The sequence below is a fragment of the Nelumbo nucifera genome, chromosome 7, assembly GCF_055504915.1.
Source record: "Nelumbo nucifera cultivar China Antique chromosome 7, China Antique-T2T, whole genome shotgun sequence".
NCBI classification, from domain to species: domain Eukaryota; kingdom Viridiplantae; phylum Streptophyta; class Magnoliopsida; order Proteales; family Nelumbonaceae; genus Nelumbo; species Nelumbo nucifera.
Window position 1 is genome coordinate 2,828,866 of NC_142655.1, and position 15,616 is coordinate 2,844,481.

General features: G+C 37.4%; 1 protein-coding gene and 1 long non-coding RNA gene across 2 annotated transcripts; both read left to right on the top strand.

The window, feature by feature from the left end:
- The first annotated feature begins 466 nt into the window (after positions 1-466).
- Positions 467-3,338, top strand: LOC104597570 (protein trichome birefringence). The gene is made up of 5 exons (XM_010259190.3): positions 467-1,546; positions 1,651-1,843; positions 1,981-2,174; positions 2,303-2,461; positions 2,637-3,338. The coding sequence occupies exons 1-5, from the start codon at positions 645-647 to the stop codon at positions 2,980-2,982; spliced, it is 1,794 nt and encodes a 597-aa protein (XP_010257492.1). The 5' UTR covers positions 467-644; the 3' UTR covers positions 2,983-3,338.
- A 2,116-nt stretch (positions 3,339-5,454) lies between these two features.
- On the top strand, positions 5,455-8,759 carry LOC148790094 (uncharacterized). Its single transcript, XR_016078777.1, has 2 exons — positions 5,455-5,528; positions 8,555-8,759. It is a non-coding gene; the product is annotated as an uncharacterized LOC148790094 (long non-coding RNA).
- Positions 8,760-15,616: the final 6,857 nt, after the last annotated feature.

Genomic DNA, 15,616 nt, shown 5'->3' on the forward strand with positions numbered 1-15,616 from the left:
GGCAATGAGTATAATGTAGATAGGGGTATTTTAATAAAAACATATATACATTAATTCATAAAAGGGTAAAATAAGTATTTTATGATCATTGGTTTAACGTTTTCCATCTTTGATCATCGACGGAAGAGAGGTATCTATCGATTTTTTTAAAAAAATAGAAGGGGTTTTTACTAAAGTGGTACTATAAGGAAGGTTTTAATGATTGGCAGAAACTAGAAGGGAGGTTTTTGCCCTAATAATAATAAGGGATCTCTTCTTTAGTTCTTTTTTCGGTTCTTATCCTCCTAGGCTCTTACGGTACTACTTCTTCTACCCTCCGGAGTCCGGATTCGTTCCAATTTCTTTCCTCAAATTCAGAGAATGAGAAAAGAGTGGGCAACTGGTAGTGGCGTTTGCGATATTAACTCAAAAACCCAAGGGCATAATAATTTGTATGTAAGTGAAAGACTGGAGAGAAGCCGTCCCCGGTCTCCTTTCCCAATCTAGTATCGTTGTGAGGTCGTCGTCCGCTCCTCATTCCTCAGAGGGAGAACTGGAGAAGACATTCAGTCCCCAGCTTTAAAGTAAAGTTTAAACACCCCTCTCCCTCTCTGTCTCTCTCTCTCTCTCTGGTGTTTTGAAAGGCGGGCAATGCAAAATCCGCCATGGCGGAAGCGACAAAGGAACTCTCCGGTACCGGAAGCCTAGTCTCCGACCTGAAGGGCCTGTTTTCTGTCCTCAGAACCAGAAGAATAATGATGTTCGCTTACGGATTCATGTTCACTTTCGTTGCTTGTACTGCGTTCCTCGCTTTCAACCCTTCCACGAGTTCTTCCCCACGGTTTACTAACATCTTTGGTGCTTCTTCCAGTTCCAGTTCTTCTTACAGATCTCAGTTTTCTTCCATTTTCTCCTACTTTTTCCCCAATTCCTCCCAACCCATTTATGGTTATCATGCTCCTCCGTTGCAATGCAGTTTTAGTAACTCCACATCTCCTAACATTACGACGACGACGCCCTTTGTACTTCCTGGAAGAAAAGAAGGTTCAAGTGGAAAAAACCAGTCGCAGATTACACCATCCCCCTCTCTGAAATTACAACCTGTAGATACGAAACAAGTACCGGTGAGCCCAGTCAAGGCTAACACTATCGCTTCTACTTCTAATACTACGAGTACTATTAGTACTACTGCACCTCGCCCTTCAACAGGGAATGATACAGTGAGTGTGCCGAAGGTGTCTCCTGTAAGCGTGGGTCTGGTTAACAATGCGTCGGATAAGGTGGTTGCAGAACCAGGGAAGACGACGAACCTCACGGCTTCGCTGACGAAGGGGGATAGTGGATCTTCTGAGGGTTCATCAGTGAAGCAATCAAAAGAGAACTCGATGGATTCTCTGATGCATTGTAACATTTTTTATGGGAGATGGGTGAGGGATGATTCGTATCCGCTCTATCCACCTGGTTCTTGTCCTCACATCGACGAGTCTTTTAATTGTTTCCTGAACAGTAGGCCTGATGGAAATTATCAGAAACTCAGATGGCAACCCAAGGGTTGCAATATCCCAAGGTATGTGGTTATATTAGAATATAGAAGGGGAAGAAAATAACATTTGAATCTTTCTTTGCGAATTCGGTTCTACTGAGAGTAATTCAATTGGTCCTGTTATGCAGATTGAATGGGAGGGATATGCTAGAATTGTTAAGAGGAAAACGTCTGGTTTTTGTCGGTGATTCTCTTAATAGGAATATGTGGGAATCTCTGGTTTGCATTCTTAGACACTCGGTGAAAGACAAAAGCAGAGTCTTTGAAGCTTCTGGTAGACGAGAATTTCGAACAGAAGGTTCTTACTCTTTCATATTCGAAGTGGGTTGTTCTTCTTCATGTTAAATTTGATGATTTTTTTTGTCTTGTTTCTTTATCATGATTTCTTTGATCTCTGTTTATTGAGTAAAAATACATCCTTTTTTCTGTTTTGGTTGGGAATTGGGATGAATCCGCAGGATTATAACTGCTCCGTGGAGTTCTTTCGATCTCCCTTCCTGGTTCAAGAATGGGAGATGCCCGACACGAATGGATCGAAGAAGGAAACCCTTCGTCTGGACGTAATCGAGAGGAAGTTTGACAAGTACAAGACAGCAGACATCATCGTCTTCAACACAGGACACTGGTGGACTCACAAGAAGACTTCTAAAGGGTATTCCCATAATAGTTTCTCTTTTCCTTGTGATAGTATCTGGCCCTTACCTTTCGTGGTTGGGTCCAGACTCCGGAGATCAAATTGTTACGTAAGAAAAATTAAAACCCAGTGATTACAACTTGCAGGAAGGATTATTATCAAGAAGGTAGCCATATTTACGGCGAGTTGAACGTCGTTGAGGCGTTTCGGAAAGCCTTGACGACGTGGGCTAGATGGGTCGATGCGAATATAGATCCCAGTAACACCATGGTTTTCTTCAGGGGTTATTCTGCCTCTCATTTCAGGTAAGTTTGAAATTATGATCAGTTTCAAGTGAAACTTACATTTAACTCGTACCTTTTTCTCTGTTTCATAAGCTTTGATTTCTTTTTTTTTTTTTTTTTTATCAGATTGAAATTCAAAAATTAAAAAATGAAACAGAAGGTAACTGTGTGTTTTGTTCTGTTCCGGCTGTTACAGTGGTGGGCAGTGGAACTCTGGTGGGCAATGTGACCACGAGACTGAGCCCATAAAGAACGAGACTTATCTCAACCCATATCCACCTAAGATGAAAGTGCTGGAGTCGGTAATGAAAGGGATGAAAACACATGTTTCCTACTTGAACATCACAAGAATGACAGATTACAGGAAGGACGCCCACCCATCAATCTACCGGAAGCAGAGTTTGACAGAGGAAGAACGGCGGTCACCTTTAAGGTACCAGGATTGCAGTCATTGGTGCCTTCCTGGAGTGCCCGATTCATGGAACGAGCTCCTCTATGCTGAGCTCCTCATTAGACACAATCAGAAACAGCAACAGAAATAAATACATACAAGGCAGAGAAGACACAGATATTACAAGGTAATATAATGTTCATTATTTATTAAATTAATGGGCATCTGTATTATAGCAATCTTCCCTTTGCAAACATAGAATAAACCAGGAGAGGATCCAAGAAAGAGTCCCCTTTTCTCCATAACCATTCGAGAGACGGGAGAGGGCTGGAGGAGGAAGACAACAGGAGTTAGTTTTCTCCTCTGAGCTGTAATAATCCAAAAGCTGAGGTTGTAAATCCCTTCTTTTTTTTATTTTATTTTTGAGATTGTTTATTATTTTAAAAAATAAAACAATGTTATATGAGGGTGTAATTATCCATTTTATTTATAATTGTATTTTTCTAATCAGTGCTTGACGATTAGTTTGGTAAGACATAATCAAATCAAATAAATTAAAGACAAAATCTGATGGGGCATTTGCTGGATGGATTTGGTGGCATGGAAGAACGCTAGTCAGTTAGTTAGGGTTGGTGTCTTGTCCCAAATCATGCTTATCTGGTTTAAAATAAAAATAAAAAGAACATTTCTTAAGGGCCATTAATCTTTGCTCTCATGCATGGGCCATAGAACATGAAATATAAATTTAGCTTTATCTGTGTGTAACGGGCTAAATAAGTAGGAGCTCAAGGGCCATTAATCTTTGCTCTCATGCATGGGCCATAGAGCATGAAATATAAATTTAGCTTTATCTGTCTGTAACGGGCTAAATAAGTAGGAGCTCAATTATGGGGGTGACCCGTGACCTAACCTAACCTAGGCTGGCAAGAGCACTCTGTTTGTTTTGATTGATAAACATTATAATAGGTGTTAAGAAAAGAGGTGGCAATTAATTTATTGTTAATCTGCTAAATAATAGTTGAAAAAATGGTCTGATCAGTGCTAGTGGGATGTGGTGCCGGATTGCTGTAGTTTGTATGGTTGTTGGTAGACCTAAATACGCAAAAAGACAATTAGCTCAACGTGGAGTTTTTTGAAGATATCAGACACCTAGGGTTTAGCCATTTAGGACTGATTAGCTTGTCTTTTCTGATTATTAGAGCGCTATCTAATGATAATGCTAGTATTGTTCAAAATTAATATATATGCGATACACGGGATGGGGCACTCAAAATTAATATTCTAGATCGTCTAGAATTTTTGTTGTGTATCACTTTTCCATTATCTCTATTTACCATTAATAAAAATGGAAATGGTAATAGTCTCATTCCTCAAAACTCCATGATTTTAAATTTCAAAGTTATCCTTCACCATTATTTTTATTTGTCTTACCGTTGTTTAAAAGTCTATTAGTTTTTGTCTTGGAAATTCTGATTTTTATTTTTAAAATTATTCTCATTTATATGCTTTACTCCTATAACTATGTTTATTAATTTATTTTATTAAAAATCAATAATAAGGGGTGACCGTAGAGTAGGGGTGCAAGTTGGACAGGTTGGGTAGGTTGGGCCGGGTTTATGGTCAACCCAGGCCTGACCCTAAAATTTGGGCTTAAGGCTTGAGCCTGAGGTCAAGCCCGATTTTTCCAACTCGAGTCCAACCCGCACTATAATTTGATGCACTCGGGTTGGGCTCGGGCTCGGGTTGGTCAATGAATCCACTCTAAAATTATACATATATAAATGTATTTATGCAAATATATATACATATTTATGTAAATATGTATGCAACATTTACATACACACACACACACACACACATATATATATATAAAATATAATATGTTAATATATGTAATTTTATTTTCAATTATATTATATTATTGCATATATAAACAATTGTATACATCAAATTCATATAAAAATAAAAATTTAAGATTTTTTTAATTTTTTGTATATATTTTTAATTTATGTTAAAATTTTCATTATTTTTTCAAAAATTTTAAAAAACATGACTTGGCCTGATTTGCGTGTGGGCTCAAGACATGAGTTGTGCTGGACCGACCCTCCAAAATATCTTAGGGGAGGGAAGCATGGCCCACGGGCCGACAGAGCACGGCTTGCACTTTGCATGGGCCACATGCGGGTCGTGCCGTGTTGGCCCAGTATGGCCCGATTTACACCTCTAGGTGATTGATTGGAAAATATGTGAACATAAATAATGTAGGTTTTTAAACACTTGGAACTAATGGAGTTCCAAGTGTTTTTGCTCTTCATTTTCGATCATATTTAGCCTTTTGCCTTTCACCTCAAGAAGTTTCAACAACAATATATGCCAAAATCGTATTCAATATCATCTTTAAAACAACTACAAAGTTCTATTATCTCTTTCACTCTTTTAAGTTATGAAAATGCAATAGGAACTTTGGTTTCACATCATGCTTTAGTTTAAAATTGAGTTTCTTTGATAATTATTTCTGTTTAATTAATTTTAAGCAATTAGGGTTTTGGTTTAATAAGTTTTGATTTATAAGTTTCAAGCACTTTTCATCTTTGGGTTTAATTCAATGTTTAATCTTGTGTCTTTAGCAGGCTTATATTTGCCCAAATCAAGTTTGTATTAGTAATTTCTAAGCATCTTTCTGGTGTTTTGTAATTTGTAAGTTCTCTCTCTCTCTCTCTCTCACACACACACACACACACTTAATTCTCTTAACCATCAACAAAAGACACTATAAAATTACCAAAACTTAGTACTTGTTCTACATGAGGATCCAAGTTGTTTGTTTTCAACATCTTGCACTTGCAAGGTAAGAGCAAAAGCCCCGTGCTAGTTTGCTTTTGGCATCCTCTAGGTTTGTCTTCAATATCCTGCATTGGAAAGTTGAGAGAAAACCCCCTGATGCTAGGCTCTTTAATTGAATTGAATCTATGCCACATCGTTCCAACTAAGATTGGTATTTGGATTTTAATTTATGACTGGCACGAAACATTATGGTTGGTTCCGTAGCCCTCTAAGCCATTGTGCTAATGTTGCAATATGGAGCTTTTTGCATACTTATATACACACGCATTACATTATATGTCAAATGGAATCCTTGATCATGTTTTAAGTCGGTTTTATTTTCTTTAACATTACCACTCACACTCAGATAGGATAAAGTAATTGAAGTATGATTTTATTTTAGGACAATCAAATAGATCGGCACTAACACAAGTGAAGAATCAAACAAGTGCCTACACCCAACTTGGTTAAGATCTATATCTAGTTGTGATTTCATTCATTAGTTCAAATATCTCATGCATCGCACGAGCCATTCTACTCGTTTTATCTAAGGATTAAAATTTCACACAACTTATAAGGGGAGTATTGGTTGATATATATCATATTTGTGACTCTATGATGCAATCCTACACTTGAGTGTTTTGGTGTCTGACCTGTTTCACGGGATAGATGGGAGACAGGATCTGCTCCTCACACATAGTGCCTCGCACCAACCTCACAGGTACATCCCATCGTGCATTGGGAACATCTCCCATACTTGTGTATTATTATTTACGGGAGATGTTTCTAATGCATGGTGGGATGGGTTTGTGAGATCGTTGAGGCACCCTGTGTGAGGATCAGATCCCAATTCATAGATGGGCCTTAATAACCCCTGAATGGGTTTGAAAAGATTAAAAAAAGAAAAAGTAAAAAGCAGGCAAAGAATGACATCATTAATGACCATTAAGACTATGATTGGTTTGTATAGGTTTTCCTGCCTTTCCCTATTTTTTCCTTCAAACCAAATACAGCCTAAAGGAAGTCTGAATAGGGCATCAATTACTTTTTAATGATTAAATTAATCTTGATCTTCTATTAAATAATTATATTAAAAGAAAACAAATAAAAAAAGGAAGTCCGGGTAGGCCATTAATTACTTTTTAATGATTAAATTAATCTTGGTCTTCTATTAAATAATTGTTTTAAAAAAGAAAACATCCAAGAAAACAAATAAAAAAAAAAAACTTCTTTTATCTTACTCTAAAGTCTAACCCAAAGATCCAAGTCCATTTGGATGGTGGCCGTGGCAATGGCCTTGTGATAGAGATCGAGTTGCAGTAGAATGTTATGAAACCCTAGAATCCTTCAGCTCTTCTCTTCTACATCTCCAGATTCCGATAGCAAAGATGGCAAAATGGGCTTTCCCGTCTCCCCCTTTCAACTCCTTATTTCATTGACACTAAGGTGAGCCTTATGCAAACCTCCACTCCTCTGAGGTTTCTTTAAGTCTCCACCAAAAGAAATTATTTTGTTGGCACCTTGATCACCATCTCAGGCCTTGATGGCCAAGTGGGGACCAAGGAATGAGTGGCCATATCACATATGTATGTCCTCATGATTTACGGTATAGCGTACAAATCATTTGGCCAATGTATTGCCTCCATTATTGAATTGGTTTCTCTAGGTGGACAGACACACACTGACACGGAGAAACAACAGAGTTGGATCTAGACTTTGCCAAGTCAAGAGAGGATAATTTAGCTCTTGTGCAAGTGAGAGTTCGAATTACGCCAATCCTGGTTGTATTTTCTGGAGTTTCAATTGCTCCAATGGACACTTCCAAACCCTCTCTTCTTACACTACATTTCATGTGTAACACAACTAGTTAATGAACCTATACTATGTCAACTGGGCTAACAGGTTTGTCCCGGGTTGGAGACTCAAACGTCAAACCATCTGAAAAGAAGTGACCAACTGGGCTAACAGGATGGTCCCGGATTGCGTTGATGCATATTTTAGAAACTGAGATGCAAATGATGTGGTTGCAGCGTAAATTTGACCCTCAGGGGTGTAAAGTGTGTTTGAAAAACAGAGGGTGATACATGATCTGTCGAGCATACACAGGAGCTGGTTGTTAAACCCCAATAGCAAGGATAAAATAACGGCACCCCATTAAGCATACAAAGCTACAGCTTACTGGTGCCTGTGGGTCAGGACTCAGGATAGTGCAGTTGTGTTCAGACAAACGGGATTTCCTATTCACTTTTCCTACCCACTTTCTACCCGCTGTGAATTGCAGTCACATATCTCTATTATGGATTGAGAGATGTGTGGCTGTAATTCACAGCGGGTAGAGAGTGGATAAGAAAAATGAATAGAAAATCTGAGTTCGTGTTCAAAACGTTTAAACGCCAGGCCCAACCCAAGCATAGCAGTACCTCTAATATGAGGTCAGACTATCATCTATGCTAAATATTGCAAATGGGCTTTAAAATTTAAAAAGTTATAGAACCCTTAATGGCTTAACCTCCTTGGCAGAGTTGGGATAGATAAGCTGTCTAGAGTGAGTGCAGGCTAACAATAGAACTTTGGGCTGGATACCTCATTATATAATAGATTTCAAATAGGTGGGTTTTGTCCTGCTGAGCCCATACAATTGTCTGGGAAACCCATAATTTGCCATGCATAATGCGGTAGCTATTACTCAGTGAATGCAGGAAGCGAGAAGAAGAAAACGTAGAAAATCCGGGGTTGTTAACAGCACATAAAGCTACTTTCTGGACTCGTATAAAAAATCCAAGTGATAGAAAGATACTTGGACTAGTAGCCAAATTGTTCATCACTGTGATTTCAACAAATGGACAGAACTGCCGTTTTGACCTCATAATAATATTGATGTCTATCTTTCCACTGTGTAGGGCCATGGGGGAGGCAATTTGTGAGGTCCAGACTAGGCCAAGAACTACAAAGGGAGAAGGACTTGGCTTACCTTTGGAGCGCATTTTGGGATGTGCTGGAGAACTGGTTCTGCTGACTGGCCTATCCAACCAAGTGCACAATTTCAAAATACTTCTCAAGTTGTGGCTAGACCAAAATATTGTTTAAGCAGTAAATTGTTAGCCATGCCTTTTTTTAGGGGTGAGCAAGAAAAAAAATATCGAACCGAATAAAAAAACCAACCGAAAATTCGGTTAATCGAATTCACCAGTATACATATATTTTATATTTATTTATGTATATATATTTTATATTTTTATATATTATAAATTAATAAATATGTATTATATATAAATATATATTTTTAGCTTTTATTATATATTTATATTTTTTTATAATATTTATTATAAAAATAAAAAAACCGATGAATCAAGCTACCAATTAACTGATTGGCTTCAGTTTAGTTTTGGTTACCGATTTTTTACAAACTGGTAGAACTGGTTTGGTTTCAAAAATAGGCCCACGGTTCAGTTAACCAAACCATGAGCACCCCTAATGCCTATGGAGTTATTTAAAGAAGCTACCAAAACAGCTCAGAAATCTTTCCTATAGGTTATCCATGTTTCAGGTAGGGGTGTTAATTGTACCCAATTTCGTCCAGTCCGACTCACTGCAATATGAGTCCATTACAAATGGACCAGTTCCAGTCTAATCCATTGAATACTTTGGACCATTTTGGATCGGTCCAATTCAATGTCTGGACCGTCCAATCTGTTCAAATTAGTTTTAATTTAATTTAGATTGATTCCAACCCAAACCTAGGTAGTCCATTGACACCTATAATCTTATTAGATCAGATATTGGTGTAATCTGACCCAATCCAATATAAATCTATTATGGAAGGACCAGGTCCAATCCTATCCAATAAATATATTGGACCATTAAGTGAGTCTGGACTGGTCCAATTCAATATGTCTTATTGCCTTATTGGTCCATATAAGTAGGGGTGTAAACGGATTAAATTGGAATCGGATCAGGCAATATTCAAATTTGAATCTGATTAAAAATTTTGATATCTGAATTTGATTCGATATCCAACGGATATTGAAAATTAATATTTGAATTTGAATCCGATTAAATATTTAAATAATCGATTCGATTCGAATTCAATTAATTAATTATTTTAGGTAATCAATAAATATATAAAATAAATATCTTATTTATATAAAGTATATACATATATAATTTAATTATTATATATATAAATTATATAAAACATTTAAAAGCTTTATATATTATATATAAGAATTAAATAATCGGTCGAATTCAGATATTTATCGAATTTAATCAGGTCATATCCGAATTCGAGTCCAATTAGCTATTCAGTATGAATAGGATATTCAAATCCAACCGATTAAATATTCGAATTATCCGAATTCGATTCGATTATGTCGAATCTCGAGTTTAAAATCAGATTTTTGGATACCGTTGACACCCCTATATATAAGTCCAAATTGATTGACACCCCAACCCAAAACCAATCAATTGACACCGCTAGTTTCAGGCCTTTTTTTGAGATAAAATTAATTTATATTTAATTTTTTTTTTATGAAAACAAATGGTACTACACAAGACTGGGGGGTAGCACGCCCCCAAACATCACTCAAAAAAATGAAGACAAGGTCCTCAGGGAGATTACAAAGATTAAACTAAACAAGACCATCTCGAAGAAAAGAGCTCGGTTTGCAATCCATTTCGTCGCTTGGTTCTCCACCCTGTACACATGCCTATAGCTAACTCCACCATCCAGCTTCTCCTTCATCTGCAAGCAATCAGAATTCAGAAATGATATTCCTTAGGTTCCGAGGAGGAGAGGTTAGACCTTTGAGACAACGAATAACCGGATTCAAATCTCCTTAAATTATGATTGAATGGTTGCAAAAGTTGGCCACCATATTTCTATTTTCCTAATTCTTGATGTTAGACGATTTTTCTGAGAGCTCCCCACACTCAGAGAAAGCCCTCAAAGCTCTATCCAAAATATATTGAGGTGGGTCTTCTTTGTTATTGAAAATCTTTTAATTTCTATTCTTCTATATATGCCAGAGGACGAAGGCACACTTTTCCTTCACATGATTCTTGTCTAACAAATCTTTCTTATGGATTTCAGTCCAACAATCTAATATTTTGATGTTATCCCCATTTGAATTCTCAAGATCCAAATTTGTTTTGATGAAATGCATTCCAAAAAAATATGTTTGGGCAGTGCTCCACCTACTACAACCACCATAAATATCAAAATCCCTCCTTCTTAGGAGGGTTTTCGATGGCAGCTTATTATTCAAAAGAAGATATATGAAAACTTTAATCTTTGGTGGTTTAAGGCTTCACATTTTTAGTTTATATGCTGATTTCCTAATGGAAGAACCCTTAGGGTTCATATCCCAAATTAATTTATCTTCTCTAGGACCGATAGGGATAAAAATTGATTTATTTTTATTCCAAATATTCACAGGGACTATATTTTGAATTTGACTATCCTTCCACACTCCTTTGTCTTTATCAATGTAATCACACACGAACTCATTTTCATGAGAGCACTGCAAAGGTGCCAAGCACATTACAAGGGAGTCTCCACCTACCCAATTATCAGTCCAAGTTTGATAGACTTCTCATAAGCATTAGCATTGTTCCAAAGGTTCTAATGAATCCATTAGATGAATGAGCTTTTTACCACTAGCATTGTTCCAAACAAAATTTCTCAGAGCTTTGTCAATCTCCTCAACTATGCTGTAGGGAAATTTAAAATACCTCATAATAAATTGCGGCATTATGAGGTAATTGAGTTTAAAAAATGTTTTAAAATTTAAAACTTCGAATAGCTAAACATTATTATCTGAGAATTGAGAAAACCGCCGATACAAGGTGGGGCATGAGGCTGATGAGGATTAAAGGATTAAGTAATTGCCAGAATCGAAAGGGTGGTCCTCTGCTCAGTGGACAGTTTGGTTGGCCACAAAACCCATCCATGTGCCAGAAATTAGATAGGTTATAGAGGGGAACTCCCTGCTCGACCCATTTAGAATACCTTTTTCCTATAAACACAATCTACATGTATATTTTGTGCATAAGTTTTATATGATAAAACCAAGATTAGTCCTGGCCAGGCCAGAACCAGGCCTAACCTATACTGCTGTTTCTGAGGCTGGGATTGAAGGAGCGATTTTTTATTTTTTTTTTCTCATGATCCACTGGGAAAAAGATGCAGCAGCATCTGGGCTCTCAAAGCAAAGGCATAACTCGCCCATTGATGAATGGAATGTAATATGCAGTCACCTGTGGCAAAAAATAAAAATACTAATAATATCAAAAGTGGGTTGTCAACATGTACATCTACAACCTTGCATCAAACATAGTATTAAAGCCATTATGAATATAGCAATATCAACATGCAAAGATTATGAGGCCGAAATAGCAGATGGATCACTGGGTCTCAGAAGTTTGGTGCAACTAGATTGTTTAGCAGGTGGGCCATAAAAAGTAGGTCCAAGGCCAACAGGATTGGATTTCTGATGAATCAGGTTCAGGTGGGCACAGTCTGTCTCATCGTTCACTTAGGGATAGCAATGGGATGGGTTTGGGGAGGGTTTTGTAAATTCTAAACATTACCCTTTTCCTTAAACCTCCCAACCCGTATTTGTCCCAAAACTCGTAATGGTTTGGATTTTGAGAATCCAAACCCTATCTGCACATGAAAATACAAAACCCTCCCTGCATTCAAGGGTAAGGGCGGGTTGGATTTAGAACCTGTATTTAATTTTCTATTATTTCTTGTCAGATATAAAAAATAAATAAGTAAAAATAATACAAATAAACAATAAAATTTTCAATTATTTGATTAAGATATGTAGAAAACACATAAACTATCAATTATCTTTTACATAAAATTCAAAATATTATTATATTCAATATTATTATACATAAAGTTTATATGCTTTTCAATAATATGCGGATTGGGTTAAGCCTAATACCATACCCTACCCTACCCGTACGAGTTGTAGAATCCTAAAACCCATCGTTCAAGTGAAAAAAAAAAAAACCACCCCATTCGGTAGGATAGGGGTGGGTATCCACCAGATAGGGTAGAAGAATTGTGATCCCTACGTTCACCACTTCCAGAAATCCTCGTTTAAGATTCAACCTAGTTGCCTCCCTTCCTCCCTTTGGCTATTCATGGTTGGTCACTTGGCGCATGCTATATTTTGCAAGGTTGTATAATGTTGAGGGGGCGTCAACAAATGCAACTGGAGTCGACTATTCACCAACAGCAAACCCATGAAGCTTTAGGTCCTGTTTGGATAGATTTTTATAAAGTACTTTCATACTTTTGAAAGTACAAAAGTACAAAAAGTATAATATAGTGCTTGTATTGTATATTTTGTGTTTTTACTTTTATACTTTTTAAAAGTACAAAAACTCCCAAAAGTGTGAAGTCGAATTTTTATATTTTGTGCTTTTGGCGAAATAGTACTTTCGGCCAACTCTCGGCCCTACCTCTGGCCGAGAGTACTTTTGGCGAAATAGTATTTACGTGTGACCACCTTCCAATACAACTCTCGGCCCTATCTCTGTTTGCCGCTATAGGAGTTACACCACCATCGCCGGTCTCGGCCACCATACCATCGGAAACTATCACTAGAAGTACGAAGAATGTGCTTTTACCAAACATGAAATAGTTCTTTTTGTTCCGAAAAGCACACTTTACAAAATTTTTTACTCAAACGGTTTTCGAGGCAAAAACACGAAAGTAAAAACAGCGCCATATACTCCAATCACATTTGGGACCGGGTTTAGTAAGAACAACAAAGTAAACACGTCAAATGAGTACTTGATAAGTATTTTGACAATAGGTATTAATCGCGGGACAGGTGTCAAAAAAATTTCTAAGTGCTTATTTAACATGCTTACAATGTCGTGCCTGATCGGGTTTTCTTATGCATGTACCGTCACCATCATCCTTGATTTTTTTTGGGATCAAATCCCTAGGCTGCCCTGTTGGGCAGGGTAGCAACTCCTTCGACATTTCTTTGGCACAAAATGGCTGCTCTGAGACTTAATCGGTTAAACCAGGTTCTCATATATGCTAGCATGAGATTTTACCATACCATTTAATTTTGATTTGTCCAATTGGCCATAATTCAATTTTTGGTTGGAGACATTGTTATCAAACTGATAACTTTATAGTGCAGTTGTTGGAATTGGGTTTAGTGATGACGATGATGATGAATTGTTTAGTACTGGAAAGCAGTTGGACTTGGATGGCTTGACCGATGATGCATGCTTAATAGAATGGATGTCTATTTTTGTTAGCAAAAAAAAAAAAAAGTAGCAATAGATCAAATTAATTTGTCCAATCTCAAAAAGGGACTTTAGTTAAAGGACCAAGGTAGAGCTTAATGGTAGCTCAGGTACCTCCCTCGATCTCCTTCAGCATATTCATATTTCACAAAAAATAACAATCAATATTTTTGGTTTGGTGTTGTTGTATGGGTAATGGCCATTATATTGGCCACAACACAACAAGTGCTGTCAGTGTGTTTCCATGTGAAGGCCAAGCTTTTGAAGAGCTGTGTCGGCCGTGTCTTGTGCTTGCTGCTAGCTTATGTAATATAATTGGACTGGGAGTACATTGGCTAAATTGTTGTAACTTGAAAGAATCAAAGACGCCTTTGTCCACTTTTTGAGTTACCCAGTCTTCTTTTTTTGTTATTTTCTCTTCTCAGACAACGACTTGATCTGTTGAGTGTGTATTCGGACTCAACACATCCCGTCTGCGGCAGCCGTGCTATCTCATCAACAGCGGCCCGTAACCCACCACTACCACTGTCACTGGGGTCGTCTGCTCTTGAAAGCTTTGCTTAAACCAAACCATGCAATTATTTTCCGCGCATGATTAGATGATTTTCTCTCTCTCTCTCTCTGTCTCTTCCACCAATCACCATATATATTCTCTCGTCCCCATGTTGATCTAAGCTGAATTTATCTGGGCAAAAGTTACCCAAGTAACTTCAGTGTCAGTGTTTATGATTAATTCTTGTGTGTGTATATTTTCACTTATATATAGGTAAAGAAAGAAACAGGACTACAGGAGAGAATTCAAGTAGACAGATAAACAATTTATTTACCCGCCAAGAGGGTATTGAAACTCGCTTACCATAAGATCCAATATAACAGCATAAGAATACAGAGATCATGATCAATTATTCGGTTGACCAATTTATTCTATGAAATACTGATAAATGAATGGAGCCTAACTCAAGGAGCCAAGCTGATGTTCGATATCTCTCTAATCCCAACTTCAACTTGGTTTCTTGGAAGCCACTAGAAACTCTGGTAATTAAGGACAACCGACCAAGTAAGAGGGATTTTCGCTTTTAATCACTTCTTAATTATCAAATACTTGATTTGGTTGGATTGGGCAGTACAAAAAGCACAAAAGCACTGGGTAGAATATTATGAAGTGATTTCAGTGGATGGTAATTCCAATTTCCAATTTGGAAACGCAACTTTGGTTGCAAGGAATTGAAAAGGAATGAAGGGGAATTCGGCAATAAACAGCTGCAGAGCACAGCAGAGAATAGCTAGGAGGAATATGTGACATAGGGGGGGGGGGGGAGTAGCTTAGGTACATAGCTGCAAACTGAAACAAGGAAAGGTTAAAAAAGGACAAAGAGTGTACATACAATACAGTAAAAGGGTCAGGTCTCAGGTGCAATTAATAATAATGAGATAAGCATGAGTGTGAGGAGGTTTCATTTGATTTTAATGTGGAACTATCATTTGCATGCCTTACTTTTCTGAGGATCGCTTATGACAGGAATTGTCGTGTGAGAGTTGATTTGATGGATGAAGAACCTTCCCCTTGTCTCCATGTAAGATGTGGGGTTTCTCTCTCTCTATATATATATATAACACTACAAGACGGTGATATAGACGGGACGGCTTATCCACCTATCGATTCCCTACGAAAAGAAAAGAAAATA